The 14,741-nt window shown below is 57.8% G+C and overlaps 4 protein-coding genes across 4 annotated transcripts; 3 read left to right on the forward strand and 1 right to left on the reverse strand.

The window, feature by feature from the left end:
* Nucleotides 1–302: 302 nt before the first annotated feature.
* On the reverse strand, nt 303–2,851 carry B0I36DRAFT_435434 (hydrolase). Its single transcript, XM_046162763.1, has 3 exons — nt 2,380–2,851; nt 726–2,293; nt 303–635 (listed from the first exon to the last, which is right to left on the reverse strand). Exons 1-3 carry the CDS (start codon nt 2,444–2,446, stop codon nt 486–488), a joined length of 1,785 nt encoding a protein of 594 aa, XP_046006293.1. The 5' UTR covers nt 2,447–2,851; the 3' UTR covers nt 303–485.
* A 484-nt stretch (nt 2,852–3,335) lies between these two features.
* On the forward strand, nt 3,336–4,704 carry B0I36DRAFT_335191 (uncharacterized protein). Its single transcript, XM_046155435.1, has one exon. It carries the CDS (start codon nt 3,364–3,366, stop codon nt 4,561–4,563), a length of 1,200 nt encoding a protein of 399 aa, XP_046006294.1. The 5' UTR covers nt 3,336–3,363; the 3' UTR covers nt 4,564–4,704.
* A 3,078-nt stretch (nt 4,705–7,782) lies between these two features.
* B0I36DRAFT_253169 (major facilitator superfamily domain-containing protein) lies at nt 7,783–9,446 on the forward strand (the record flags this gene model as incomplete). The annotated part of the gene is made up of 2 exons (XM_046150738.1): nt 7,783–7,948; nt 8,026–9,446. The coding sequence occupies 2 exons, from the start codon at nt 7,783–7,785 to the stop codon at nt 9,444–9,446; spliced, it is 1,587 nt and encodes a 528-aa protein (XP_046006295.1).
* A 2,945-nt stretch (nt 9,447–12,391) lies between these two features.
* On the forward strand, nt 12,392–14,459 carry B0I36DRAFT_297496 (major facilitator superfamily-domain-containing protein). The gene is made up of 3 exons (XM_046151922.1): nt 12,392–13,078; nt 13,145–13,999; nt 14,033–14,459. The coding sequence occupies exons 1-3, from the start codon at nt 12,529–12,531 to the stop codon at nt 14,422–14,424; spliced, it is 1,797 nt and encodes a 598-aa protein (XP_046006296.1). The 5' UTR covers nt 12,392–12,528; the 3' UTR covers nt 14,425–14,459.
* Nucleotides 14,460–14,741: the final 282 nt, after the last annotated feature.

Consider the following 14,741-nt stretch of genomic DNA (forward strand, 5'->3'; position numbering starts at 1 on the left):
CGGGTATCAAGTAGGCTATCGGCTCTTGGCACGATCGTCCCCGGAAAGATCTAAACATGACTGGCTAAGATGGCATATTAGTTTGGCGGCTCACGCGTGTACGAGCTGGGTACTGGTCTTTGAATATGGTCTGGGGTGGTTGAGATGTATTCACTGCCCCCCCCCCCCCGGACTACTTACTTCACTTCCAAATTTGCAACAAGGTCAGTCCATACAGTCCTCGACATTGGAATTTTCCTGCGTAATGGCTTAGCTGCGCGTTTCGCATCGGGATCGAATTTCAAAGCGTTCATAAAGAATCACTGGTGGTATTCGTACGAGGCTGGAACAGCTCTATTCCTTGCCCTTGCCTGTCCCGCAAAGTAAATGCTCTGCACGTATATACACTTGGGGACCTTCTAAATCTATTGCTTTCGAGTGAACCCTCAGGCCTGTACATTGTTTTTATTTTGATTGCTTTCTTCTTTATTTACTCCCGTGGCCGTCTATTTCTTGTAAGGGGTGAAAGGCAAGATGACCGAGCTGGGGTACTCTCCGCCAAAGTGCACCTTGTGGGTGCCGCGGTTGAGCTCGTGCTCCGGGCGCGGCGCGGAGAAAGTCTTGTACTCCATGATGCTAGGGTACTGACCGCCGACCTGTTTGGATGAGAAAAACTTGATGTTAGTCACAGTACGATGTACGAGATGGATGCACTTGGGGTGCAGAACAGGAAAATGTGGACTCACTCTAATGCTGACACTCTCGCCAGCCTCGAAATCAGTGCCCATGGCCCAGATACCAATCTCGAGCCGGACGACAGTGCCCGGCTGGATCTTCTCCTGCTTCTCGTGCGGGTGGAAGGGGAACTGGGGGTGGATGCTCTTGGAGGAGTCAATGGCGCGTTGCGAGGCGCGCAGGATACCCATGGGGCCCAGGTGTAGGTTGAGGGTGGCCTGCTCCTTCTCGGGGATCTCGCTGATGCTGTTGACGGGGGTCGCCTTGAACGGCATGTTGAGGTGCATCAGGGGCTTGCCATCCTTGTCGTGCTTGCGGATGATTGTGAAGATGGTGAAGTCGTCACGGGCATCGCACGAGACGTACACGATGGCCTTGGGCAGGCCGATCAGCCGCGAGTCCTCCTCAAAGGTGTACTTGAACTCGGCAAAGTCCTTGTGGTTCTCCGAGTCGTAGGTGACTTTTGAGGCCTCGGCCGGCTTGGTGCCGGCGAGCTGGCCACCGGGCTGGAAGAAGAGCTCGCGGTAGTCAGTGTTGGGGAGAGGGAAGTCCTCAATGACGATGTCATCGATGGCTTCCCGGTCGCCAAATTGCAGCGCGGACCACCGGACCTTTGGTGTGTTCTTCTCCCAGCCATTGTCTTGCTCTCGAAGGAAGCGGTCGAAGAAGACGGCGAGCTCCTCCTGGGCGTGCGGCTCCTGGTACAGCTCGAACCACTCCTGCTTGCTGCTCCAGTGGATCCACTTGTTGTCGTGGGGGATCTCGAGCCAACCGCGGATACAGCCCATAGTATGGATGCCCGAAACGTCGGAGCCGCGGATGTAGGTAGCGCACTTGATCTTGGTCATGTCGACGCGCTTGGCCTTCCAGTAGTCATTCTGTGTCGGGGACCGGCGGTACATCTCGGCCCAGTCCTCCACACCAGAATTCTCCTGCCCACGGATGATCTCACTCGTGATGAGGTCGAAGTTGCTCATGGAGAACCAGCCACCACGGCAAAATTGCTCACGATACATGTCACCCATCCCTTCCCAGGGGGCGATGGCCTTGAGCGAGGGTGGGGCCTGCGCGGCTGTGAACCATTGCGAAATGGCAAGGGCCGAGTTGCCGGCCATGCCGACGTTGCCATTGCACCAGTCCATCTTGGCGACGGCCTCGACAACGTCGTGGCCATCTTCGGCGTCTTGGGGGCCCATGATGGGGATCTGGCCGTCGCTGTGGCCAGTGCCGCGCGTGTCGACACTGATGATGGCGTAGCCCTTGGGGCACCAGAGAGCAGGATCGAGACCCTCGAACTTCTCCAGGCCACTCAACGAGTCGCGGTCGACACAGCAGTGCCAGACGCACATGGGCAGCATGTCGAGGGCGCTGTACTTCTTGCCGTACGGCGACCAGCTGAGGATCGCAGGGACCTTTTCTATCGAGTTGGCAGGACGATAGACGTCCATGTAGAGGCGGCAGCCGTCACGGACGACGACCTCGACATCGTGGTCGATTTGAATGTCGCTGGTCAGAGCCTTGTGGCCGAAAGGCTTGGTGCCGGCCTTGAGGACCTCGCTCTTGCCGGGCTGGAAACCGACTGTTCAAGGGAGTAAAATGAGGAGTTAGCGCGTGTGGTCGATCAGATAGCGACCAGATGTCAACAGGAACAGGAACGGGGCATACCATAGCCGTTCTCGCCGACCTTGGGCAGCTTGAGGCGCTTGTACGCGACCTGGACGGGCTCAGGCATATCTTTTGTACTTGGTTGGTCTAGAATGGAAGATGGTGTGAGAAAAGCCAGATGGTGCTACTGATAGATGCAGCTGGGGGTATAGGCACGCAGAGAAGAGTGCAGCCAGCAGCAAGGGGATTGAACAAGATAATGCAGGACGGGATCAACAGAGAAAGGATGGTGCAAAAAAAGAGGATGAGTCTCCAAATGGTCAGGATTATAAGGACCCGAACGGTAGAGGGCTCAGTGCTCGGCCGAGGGGTCAAGGAGTTGCCAGGAGAGGAGCTTGGGAGCCGAAGCGAAGCGAAAATGGAGCCAGACTGTGACGGAGAGGGGTTTTCTGCCCCATCTAACCCCTCTCCCTGGACAAGCAGGACAGCTCTCGCGAGGAGTTGGAGGAGACCAGGCAGGCGGGCAGCGTGGGGACGGCGGGAGGTTGTGGGGGAGGGGAAGGGGAGACGTGGACCGCAGTGACATTGGGGAAGGCGCGCCAGGAACACGGTGCGGAGAAGCGGGGCCGAGCAGTGCAGAGCAGGGACTGGACCTCAGCCAGTCAGCATGTCGCATTTGTCACACGGGGTCCTCAGTGGACCCTCCGACCCGAATGCCCGGCCGCCCCACTCGGTTCCCCGTGGGGGAGCCTGCTGGGCCCCACTTGCCAACCGACCCGAGCCGATCCAACGTGAGGGCACCTCTTTCTCCGCACGACGAAACCGATCTTGCCGTTTTGAAACGCGGTCCTGCAGCCTAAACTTGGCTGCGCTCACGCTAAGTCTCGCAGATTCCGAGCCGGGCCGGCTGCTCAGTGCGCCCAATATGCTGCACACACCAGATAGTCTGGGGCCTCGACCCCTTCCAACGCGGGGTCCCCGTGGATGCCGCTCCGGATTTCGCCCCATCAAGACCAGCCGGAGCGACATATCTGCACTGGGCGCATGTATCTCCCGACTTTCTATATCACGGCGTGTCTCTCCCCCTCACCTTGGCCTTTGTTCAATCTCAATCCTCATCCTCAGATCTTCTTACTGTCTACTCTTCCCCTTCGTCAGAGTACACATCAGCACTTTTCATACTTTCGCACACCCCCAGACGTCACAATGGTTGCCAAGCACGACGACTCGTTCAACAACAAGTCCCACGGTGCTCAGTTCGAGGGCAAGGATCTCATCACTTTCGATGAGAATGCCGTCTACGGCGACTGGCGCGATGAGTTCCACAAGCAGGGCTGCGTCGTCATCAAGAACGTCATCACCAAGGAGCGCGCCGAGTACTACGCCCAGAAGCAGATGGAGTGGCTCAAGAGCTTCGACCTCGGCTTCGACGAGAACGACCCGTCCACCTACACCGCCGAGCACCTGCCCGTCAGCTTCAAGGGCGGCATGTACATGGCCTACGCCTCGTCCCACGAGAAGATGGCATGGGAGGCCCGCATGGAGCCCAAGATTGTCGAGATCTTTGAGACGCTCTGGGGCACCAAGGAGCTCCTCTGCTCCTTCGACGGCATGAACATCTCTCTCCCCAACCGCACCGACATCAAGTGGTCCCCCTGGCCTCACTGCGACCAGAACCCCCGCCGCAAGGGCATGCAGGCCGTCCAGGGCCTCCTCAACTACGCCCCCTGCGGCGACAAGGACGGCGGCCTCGTCCTCATGAAGGGCTCCGCCAAGCTCTTCAACGAGTTCTTCGCCGAGAAGCGCGAGTCCTTTGACCACGAGGACGCCCCGCCCCCGGAGCTCGAGTACATGGACCTCTTCCTCTTCAGCCAGAAGGACGTCAAGTGGTTCGAGGACCGCGGCTGCGAGCTCGTCAAGATCAACATGGAGCCCGGCGACTTTGTCCTCTGGGACTCGCGCACCATGCACTACGCCAAGTTCCCCGAGGGCAACCAGATCCGCCACGTCCAGTACATCTGCATGACCCCCGTCCAGTTCGCCAACGAGGAGGCTCTCGCCGCCAAGAAGGAGTGCTTCGAGAAGTGGCAGGGCACCACCCACTGGCCTCACTGCAACATCCGCCCCACGGATGACGCCCCCATGCGCGACGGCAAGCCCTGCCCCAAGAACAGGACCGAGCCCCGCGAGAAGCCGGTCATCACCGACCAGCTCCTCAGACTCGCCGGTGTCAAGTCTTACTAGGTTGATTCGGTATGCTCTATGTGATGAGAGCACAAGGGAAAAATTGTGTTGCTTGGTAGCTTCCTGTCTGTTTTATTATACGTGATCCTATTAGCGAGGTTTGCATTTACAAGGCTCAACAACACATGATGGAGACACGAGAATAAAAATTTGTTCAAATAACTTCTTAAATTCTCTGCCTCATAGTGCGTGACAGTGAAAATCAAGATAAGAATGCTGGCGACACGTCGCATCAAACTCTCGTAGCTTGATACTCCTGGTTGTATCGACAAACAACAATAGGCAACGGAGCAACGGCCGACAGCAATGTTGATCATGAGTCGTTTTTCTGCTCATTTTTGGCACTCGTTTCGCCAGTCAGCGGAAGATGCGACAGGATTTGGAGGCTTCCAAGAAGAGGAGCGGGAATTCTGCCATATGGCCAGTACCAGTATATCCCATATCGTCATGAAAATTGCAATACTGCCGAGTCCCGCTCGCGATTGAGCAGTATCATCGTGATCGACTTGCTTCAGTGGCTGATACCTGGCCGTAGCAGGCCATCTCGCACCTTGAAAAGGGCATTGGTCAGTTCCCGCTCAGTAGTCCAGTCCTGGAATACAGTCCCGGGCTTGCATTGAGCTTCTAGAGCGATCATTAGGGCTGGCCAGGGCGTTGAGGATGTCACAAATGATCCAGAGCAGGGAAACAACATCTGACACGGCGACTGTCCATACTTGTCACTTGACCAGGTGGGATACTTCGAACGGTCCACAAGGAAAAGGCCAAGAATCTGGCGCCGAGATTTCCAATTTTTAAAGCGATCCAATTTCAACATCTCGGGTTGTATCCTGGGACTGAATACTTGGACTTGTTTCCACGGCCGAACGACTAGATAGCTCTGAAGTACCAAAGTTATTGCTACTTTGACCGAACAACCATAGATGTCAGTTCTGTCACAGCCAGTAGGCTGTGAGCTTGCCCAACGAAGACGGCACGGCATTTGAAGCCGTGACAATATTCGACCTTTCTGGTCTCAGCTCCCCCACAACAGAACACACCGCGGCAAAGCAAGACGGCAGACAGCCAACTGCTGCTATGCCTCAAGTTGCGGGGCGCAAGTGACCGCAGGAACCCCAGATCGCTCGGCACGCCACTTGGAAGCCAGCCGGTAGTCGGGCTTACCGTGGTCTGGACCTCGTAACATGACCTCAAGCAGGCGGAACTGGTGCGGTGGGGATGAAGTAGCTCGGCCCATGGGCTGAGGAATAGCCTGTGCGTCTGCCCTCAAGAGTGAGGTACGCACGCGTTCTGCTCCAGTGTGTTCGGTCTCGGGCCCACATCAAGGCACATTGCACTCAGTTGCTCTTCACCTCGGTCCTCTGTAAAAACCACGCAGGTGATGTGACGCCTCTTTTCACAAGTCTTGTCCAGTAGAGTAGGGTCTATATTCCAGCTGATTTTGATCACTAGCTGGGCCAGAATGTAGCCATGAGCAAGGCATCAGTCACGATCGATCTAGAACCAGATCGCCGGATGACACTACCTCATCATGCAGCCGCCACAGTCGCATCGAGGCAAAGACATGAATCCAAGGATCTGGGCCAAGTGCCGTATAGCCAGGCCGGCATGAGCTATAGCGTCATGCATTGAGTAGACTCACGTGCTCCAGACTGCCTCGAATCAAAAGCCCACAAACTAGAACCCATGGATAGTGTGATTTCAACCCCTGCTATGGCCACCAGAGATTGCAACGGAAATTGAGAAAACCTTGCACACAGGGCGTGACTAGGGCCGGCGCTGGGAAACTAGGAACCCCAAGCGTAATTCGCAAGCAGTCACGATCTTTGCCGTTTATGAGTGCCGAACACTCTCCCCTCAACACGGCAAGTCGTCAAGGTGCTGCCCAGCCGGAACGTGGCGAATTGCAATTGATACTGGAGGGGCAGTCGACATTTCTCTCGTTGAAACAGAGGAAACTCACGCGGGACACGACGCCACAGGAATGTGGAGGAGGCGAGGTGGACAAGACCGCACTCGTGGTGCTGTGGAGGAAACGTGGAGTGCGATCCAGATGACCTACCGCCCGGACCTATCAGAAGGGCGTGAATTCAATGCTTTGCTGGAACCAAGTTGGAGAATGGGGGTCTGGCCGCGGCTGATCCGACACCTTGCCCTGGTCGTCAAGTGTCGTCGTCCTCAAAACTTGCTCCTCCACATGAGTTTCCCGAGAGTGGCCTGCCCCAACAACACCAACCACATCTCTTGCGTTACGGCTCCACGTCCTCGGGCCCTTCAGCCTCCTGTTGCGGCCAAACCATGGATGCGGTCTCGGCACGCGCTAGTCTCTCGCGCCCAGCACGAATCATCACAACCTCCAAGATGCTGGGCTCTCTTGGTCCTGTCTTGCTCAATTGCCCCACGGTGGGGGTTATGGCACAATCTCCATCTGTTCTTGATGTTTTCATGGCGACAGCGCTGCGCAATGTCGCATACGGCCCTGACGTGGCATCTCCTGGTGGGCTTATCAGGACTAAGAACACGGCTTGCGACTTCGAAATTGCGACGCATTAATGTTGCAACGGTGCGCATGAGCGCACCCTACTTCTATGCCACCTAAGGTACGCTCTGTTTCGCGTGAGAAAAAGCCAACCCTGGATTCCTGGTGGCCCGACTGCGCCGAAACAGGTGTGGCACTCGACTAGAGTTCAGCCGAGGGGTGGATCTACTTGCTAGACGAGTCTGTGATGCTTGAGGGAGGGCGTGGCGGCCATGCACCAGCCAAGCTAGCGCCAGGCCTGGCCACGCAGGCTAATGAGCGTCGCCAAGTTGCCTGCTGACCAAGGGGGGGTCCTCCCCCACACACCATTTCCCGGCCCTGGCGCCCCCGGATCCACGTCCCACGATGGGGGAGGAGCTGGGGAAGGGGAGAAGAGGGGGGCGTCTTGGAGGTGGAGCGCATGGAGAACCTGGGGAAAGACATCGCTCGCATGCTCGCACCTCCTCCACTCCCCAAACCCATCGTCCCGAAAAAGGTCATAAGCACTGGCACCGCCGGCCCCTCGTGGCATTAGAAATCCAGAGCTCATCTCACACACAGCATCTCTGACACATTCGAGAGAACACCCAGCCAGTCTTACAGCTGCCCGGCAGTCTTTTCCCCAAGACCACCTTGTCCAGCTCTCCTGAGCCCTTTTATTCCTCCTTAGTGTGTGCAACAAAGGATCCGTGTCGGCAACCATGGGTGACATCAAGTCTACCGTCTCCGACCACGTCGAGGACAGCGCTCTCGACTATGAGTCGCAAAAGATCGGCGGTGCGCCTCTGGCCACCACGGTCACTGGTACCGTCCGACTCACCGAGGGCACCATTGTCTACGTTCCGGCGGCCACAGCCGATCCTCAGGGTATGTGCTTTAAGGACCACCCGCCGCTAAGATGTAAGATGGGCCTGTTTGCTGACAAAAGTCTTGGCGGTTGATAGACCCTCTGAACATGAGCAAGATCCAGAAGATGGGCATTATTGTCATGATCTCCATCTTCTCGACCCTTGGTCTGTCCCTTGTCTCCGGATTCGGTGGCCTCTTGGGCTTTTACATCCCCCAGTATGCCGCGGCCGGCAAGACCTACGCCGACATCTCCGCCCTCATGACCTATCCTACGCTCTTTATGGGTATCGGTAACCTCATTGGCATGCCCATTGCCTACGCTGTTGGCCGCCGCATCGTCCTCCTCGGATCGACCCTCGTCATGATCGCCGGTGCCGTCATGTGCGCCAAGGCCGACAACTACGACTTCCACCTGTGGTCCCGCTGCATCATCGGTCTCGCCGCCGGCCAATCCGAGGCACTCGTGCCCATGATCACCCAGGAGATCTTCTTCCTCCACGAGCGTTCCCAGGGTCTCATGGTCCAGCAGACTGTCCAGGTGATCCTGACTGCTGTCTGGGTTCTCTTTGCCTCCCCCATCGCCGAGGCCATCACCCCCCAGTGGTGGTACGGACTTGGTGCATGCCTTGCTGGCGCCCAATTCATCGGCACCGTATTCTGGGTCCCCGAGACCAAGTACAAGCGCTCCATGGCTGCGTACCAGGAGGGCAGCGACAGCGAGGGCGCCTCCGAGCTCTGCACCGTCCGCCCTGCGCTCGACTTTGTCAACTTTGCTCCCCGGACTCTCGGCTCCGACATGCGCCTGTGGGTTGACACCCCCGAGTGGTCGACTGCGTGGACTGCTCTTCGCCAGACCTTTGAGCTGCTCGTCCACCCTCAGGTCTTCTGGGCTCTCTGCCTCAACGGCCTTACCCTCGGCACCAACATCGCGATTGGCATCACCTATGGCAACATCCTCCACGCCCCTCCCTACAACTGGGCCCAGTCCTCCGTCAGCTATGCCAACTGCGGCCAGATCGTTACCGCCCTTATCGCACTCCCTGTCTTTGGATGGGGCTCCGACAAGCTCATCCGCGCCTTTGCCAACCGCCGGAACGGTGTCCACGAGCCCGAGGTCCGCCTCATCCCGCTCGCCTTCCCCACCGTTGTTGGTGTCATCACCGCGATCCTCTACGGCCAGGGCGCAACTCATCCGGAGAGCTATCATTGGTTCAATTATGTATGGGCTCTTGCGGCGTACTACTTCTGCTTCGTCGGCGCCAACATTGTTGCCATCACCTACCTTCTCGACAGCTACCCTGCCCGCGCCGGCCCGCTGCTCATCATCATCTGCGCCTTCCGCGGCATCATCTCATTCGGCGTCAGCTTCGGCATCACTCCCTTTATCGAGAACAACGGCTACGACGGTGCCTTCAACACCTTTGGCGGCCTCACCGCCGCGCTGGGCCTCATGGCCATCCCAATGTACATCTGGGGCAAGAAGATCCGCGCGCGTTTCGGCAAGTACGCATCCTAAGCAAAGGAGCTGCTGCTGCTGCCGGAACAGCGAAGGCCGGGAAAGGTGCACAGCAGGATTCTGTCCACTTTTTCTACGGCGCAACATTTTTCACACTATCTGTACAAATCAAATTCACGACCGCGGGTTCAGGCATTCCTCTGCTAGAAGTCCTGAAAGCGATAACCTTTTATGATAATAATGACGGCGGATCACACACACATATATACCCTTTTCCAGGCATTCCTGCGCGCGAAGTACTGGAGCAAAACACATCTTTCTGATTTTTGATACCATGTCTTATGCCAAAGACAAACCTCATTTTGAGAGCCGGGCATTCCTGCGCTAGAAGTCCCGGACAGTAAGAGACAAAGGGTGGGCGGTAGAGTGTAGAATGCGCAGGGTGGTATTTCGAAGTTCCCTGAGGAACGGCATGGGATTCGATATTGGGACCAGAATTAGCACTGAATGAAACGGGAACTACTTCTTGACCTTTTTGTGCAGCGACCATGCTGTTGTGCCTTGTGACGTGATGGTATGACTTGTTCCTCTTGCTCCTCTTGCTCTCGTGAGTTACCCTTCCCTGTTATTCTAGTATTATGAACGGCGCCTCGCACAAGAAGCCCCGTCTAGCATTCTTGCAGGGCACCTTGCCACACTCCCATCCAGGCACGCTGACGACACTCAATGCGCCAGTGCGGCTCTCTCCCTCACGACCCTGGTCGTGGATCAGCCTCGTGGTGGCCTCTCCTTATCGCAACGCAACAGAGAACACCTGCGATTACCAGCCGCGATGCTCCGTCTCATCACGCGTCAAACCCTACCCAATGTTGAAAAGTGTTGTGATCTAAAGTTCAGGTTGATGCGGACGCACAGACAACGCATACGTGCCGCTCGCGCCCTGGTTCCAGGGTCTTCATAAGTCAAGTACGCACGCATCCTGGCATAGCCATATTGCTGCACCACACCGCACCGGATGTGGACGAACCCGCGGCGGTCCAGGGCCAGCTCCCAAGCCCAGTCACTTCCGCCCCTGCTTGCTGGCTTTGCCTGGGCAGGGCTCCGTGGAATTCTACGCTGTCTGCTGAACAGCAAGGGCTCCCACTCAAGAGAGACTGCCCGCTTTCTTTCCTTCTTTCTTCCTCACTGCCACTCACCTTCCAGCACACGACGTTGGTCAGTGAACTCCCTCCCTAGACACGAACCAACAAGCCCCCCCTGGTCGACGCCGCGCCATCTTCCGCGTGTGTGCGCAGACCGGACACTCCTGACCGGTCGAGGCGAGCTAGCTGCAGCACTGTCATTGCGTGGCAGCGCGGGACGGTCTCTATTCCAAGATAAGACAAGGGGCAAATGCATGAGTGAGGAGGCAAACACAGTAGTGGTACGGGCCCCGCAGCTGGATCTGGCAAGGGGGCCATGCATGCATGTAGAGCGGAGGCGCAGGGATCCGGCTCCGAGCCCGGCGATTTGGCCGGTCGCGTCTCTCCGCTGTGTACGCCGGGGTACCAACAACCCCTGCTACTCCATGTGCTACTGCTGCTGCTGTTGTTTGCTGATGCTTGCCGAGGGGGAATTTGGGGCGGGGGGGCGTCCTCTTGAATCAGGCCGGCTGCTCTCTGGGGCAGGAATTGACTCGTCATGAAGACTCCGCATCTGGCTGCAGCCAAGAAACGGGGGTAAGCAGAATGTTGGTCGGCCGTCGTGCTGTCGTGGCATACTCAATCTGAGGGGGGACTGGAACAGGGCCTTGGGGAAGAGAGAGTTTAGACAGACGTTTGGAATATGCGCGCCATCTGGCGAAGGGAGGACCGTTGCATCGAGTTCCAGCCAGAGTTCAGCGCATGGACACACACACAGACTCTGGCCTCCCCATTCCCCCCGTGGCTTTCCGCTCGAGCCTGGACATGATCCATGCTTTGCCGTGTGCAGTGGAATGCCGGGGAGGCGGGGGAAGGGAGGGATCAGGGTTCCACGGGATGTGGAGGAGAGATCAGGTGGGGAATGCCGTATTGTTGTTGGTTCTGTGGAGACCCCAGCTCTGGATGAATGCTCGGGAGGATGTGGAGGATGTGGAGGAAATGGAGCCTCTCCTGCAAAAGGGAGAAGGGGAGGCGGCAAGGGTTAGGGCCGGAGAGGTGAGTCGCTGTTGCCCGTGGGTCGCCAATTTGCAGGTGGTCGTATGGCCTGGCCTGGCCTGGCCCAGTTGTTCAGAATGAGAGCTCAGTCAATGGCTAAATGAGTCCAAAGGAGTCCAGCCCACTGTGAGTCGCTTCCGTGTCTGCCTCCCTCCAGTGCACGGGTTTGTGCTAGTCCATGTCGAGGGGCATTGCTTAAGTCGAATGAGGGGGGCCTGGTGTGCTCGGGACCGCCGCCACGTGAGGAGCTGTGGCGTGCATTGTGGTGGCAGCAAGAAGCTTGGTTTGTTGGCGTGCTTGGATGATGGACGACGGACGGCACCTGTCAGCCATGACAAGATTATGGTGTGCAGGAACACTTGGCCAGGTTTTTCTTGGACCGCGCTAGAGGGCGGCGGCCACGAAGATATGTGTGCGCTCGCCGGCCCGTCACCTTGCGTGCCTGGCACGAGAATCTGACCATTCTGGTGATCTCCAGCATCCTCGGTTGGGACCACCCTAACAACGGTCCGGGCTCGGTTCGGATGCAGTCGGCCTAGCCCGCGGCGGACCCTGCGTACTTCCAAGGATATGCTTATTGTGTGGTGCGCGCCAACCGCTAAATGGTGGACCCCGGCTCGGTTCGCAAGGCCGTGCCCGTCACAACCTGGTATGCCATGCTGCCGCTGTTGCGTTTCCGCGAGCTCTGGCCAAGACGCGATAGGTGCCCGCAGGGCTGAGATAATGCCTGGAGCTGTTGCCCCGGGGTAAGAAATTGCAAAAACACATCTTGGTAGACCAGGATTGACTTGTGGCCGTCTTTGAGCCGCAATCCTCATCAAACGACGTGCAAACTCCGCTCCTGACCTCGCCCACACACCAATCTGCTCCTCTCCGCCGACAGTGCAGCCTGTACAGTTGAGAACCGGCATCACCAGAACCTCCTTTCCTTTCCCGACTGCTTCAGCCGTCCGCCATCGCTCACAATGGCCGCTCTCACGCGGACCACCACGACCGAGTCTGCCATGTACCCAGGTAGCCGGATGGGCGCCTGGCGCCGGCGCGGCATCATGCTGTCGCTGTGCCTGACCCTCTTCCTCGCCGCTCTCGACGTGACCATTGTGGCCACTGCACTGCCGACCATCTCGACCGCCCTCAATGCCACGGCCGCCGAGTACGCGTGGGTCGGCAGCAGCTACACGCTCGCCTCGACCTCGATGGCGCCCATCTGGGCCAAGATGTCCGACATCACGGGCCGCAAGTCGGCCCTCATCGGCGCCAACGTGTGCTTCATGGCCGGCAGCACCGTCGCGGCACTTGCCAACACGGCGTCCGTGCTTGTCGGTGGGCGTGTGCTCCAGGGTCTGGGCAGCGGCGGCATGTTCATCATTGTCACAATTGTCATCGGCGACCTGTTTGAGCTAAAGGACCGCGCAAAATACTACGGCCTGACTGCGCTGGTGTGGGCCGTTGCTGGTGCAGTTGGGCCGGTCATGGGCGGTGCCTTTACTCAGACCATAGGTTGGCGGTGGTGTTGTAAGTTCCAACTGCTCTCACCTCGCTTTCTTGAGAACCAATTCTAATTTGCGACGCCATTCACAGTCTGGATCAACCTCCCGTTTGACGCTCTTTCTCTGGCCATGCTGTCTTTCGTCCTGAAGCTTGACACACGGAAAATTGCCGTCCTCGAGGCCCTCAAGGCGCTCGACTGGGTGGGCTCTTTCATCATCGTCGGCGGCACCATCTGCTTCCTGTACGGCCTCGAGACGGGCGCGAGCGGACAGCACCAGGCGGACGGGAGCGGCGGCGGCTGGTCCTCGCCGACCGTCATCTCTCTGATGGTGGTGGGCATCGCGCTCCTGTGCTTCTTCTGCTTCTACGAGGCCCGCGTCGCCAAGAACCCGCTCATGCCGCCCGCCATCTTCGCGTCCTTCACCAACGTGGCCATGTACGTCATGCTGTGCGCGCACTCGTTCGTCATCATCGCGTACAGCTACTTCCTGCCGCTGTACTTCCAGACCGTGCTCAAGTTCAGCCCCCTGATCTCGGGCATATCCATCTTCCCCATGATCTTCCCCATGACGGCCATGACGTACCTGTCGGGCCAGTTCGTCAACCGCACGGGCAACTACCAGATCCCGATCTGGTTCGCGGTGCTCATGATGACCCTGGGCAGCGGCCTGCTCATCAACCTGGGCACCGAGGTCAGCTGGGCCAAGATTGTGTGCTTCCAGATCATCCTGGGCCTCGGCACGGGCCCGCTCTTCCAGGTGCCCATGATTGCCCTGCAGAGCCAGCTCCAGCCAAAGCTCATCCCACCCGCCATGTCGGCGTTGGGCTTCCTCAAGAACCTCGGCACCTCGTGCTCCATCATCGTCGGCACCGTCTTGATCCAGAGCAGGCTCGGCGTCAGCGGAGGGCTGACGCAGGGGCAGCACGATGGAGGCGGCGCGGCTGGTGGTGGTGCTGGTGGTAGTGCTGGGGGCGAAGGCGGCGGCAGCAGCGGCGGCGGCGACGGCAACTTCGAGCGGGCGTATGTGGGCGCGCTGCAGATCATGTGGGTATTTTACACGTGCATCTGTGTGCTCACGGTGCTGTCGGCGTTCTTCCTCAAGAGGGAGAACATCAAGAACAAGCGGGACGCTCGGCAGCAGCCCGCGTCGCAGGACGAGTCCCAGCAGCAGCAGCAGCCGCAGTCGGAGTTGCAATCGCAATCACAGGATGAGGAGACCGGCACGCAGACTGATGCCGATGATCTGCGGACCAAGACGTCGGCGAGCGAAGACGAGAAGAAGCCTGTGGAGGAGGAATCCATTGCCGTGGAGGACCTGGGCCAAGCCATGGCGGTCATGGATGCGGACAGAAAGAAGGAGGGCTTGTAAAGTACTGTGTTATATCATAGATGGTTTTGTCGAACAGTGTGAAAAATTGAAAATTCGTTGTCTTATGCCAATATGCGCACAAAAGACTGGTCATGATTTTGTCCTCGTGGTGTGATGTACGGTGCACTCGAGTTGCATGTGGGAGACAAGCGCAGCATTTTAGATGGCCATCAGGATTGATTGTGACACATCATTAATCGCTAGAGGCATTGATCAAGGTCGATAATTAGGTAACAGTGATTTTTTTGCGTGTCAAAATGCAAAATTTGTGTCTAGTGTTCCATTTACCTCGACCTGCCATGCGTACTCCGTTGATC

Source organism: Microdochium trichocladiopsis, assembly GCF_020744255.1.
Source record: "Microdochium trichocladiopsis strain MPI-CAGE-CH-0230 chromosome Unknown B0I36scaffold_11, whole genome shotgun sequence".
In the NCBI taxonomy this organism is placed as follows: Eukaryota; Fungi; Ascomycota; class Sordariomycetes; order Xylariales; family Microdochiaceae; genus Microdochium; species Microdochium trichocladiopsis.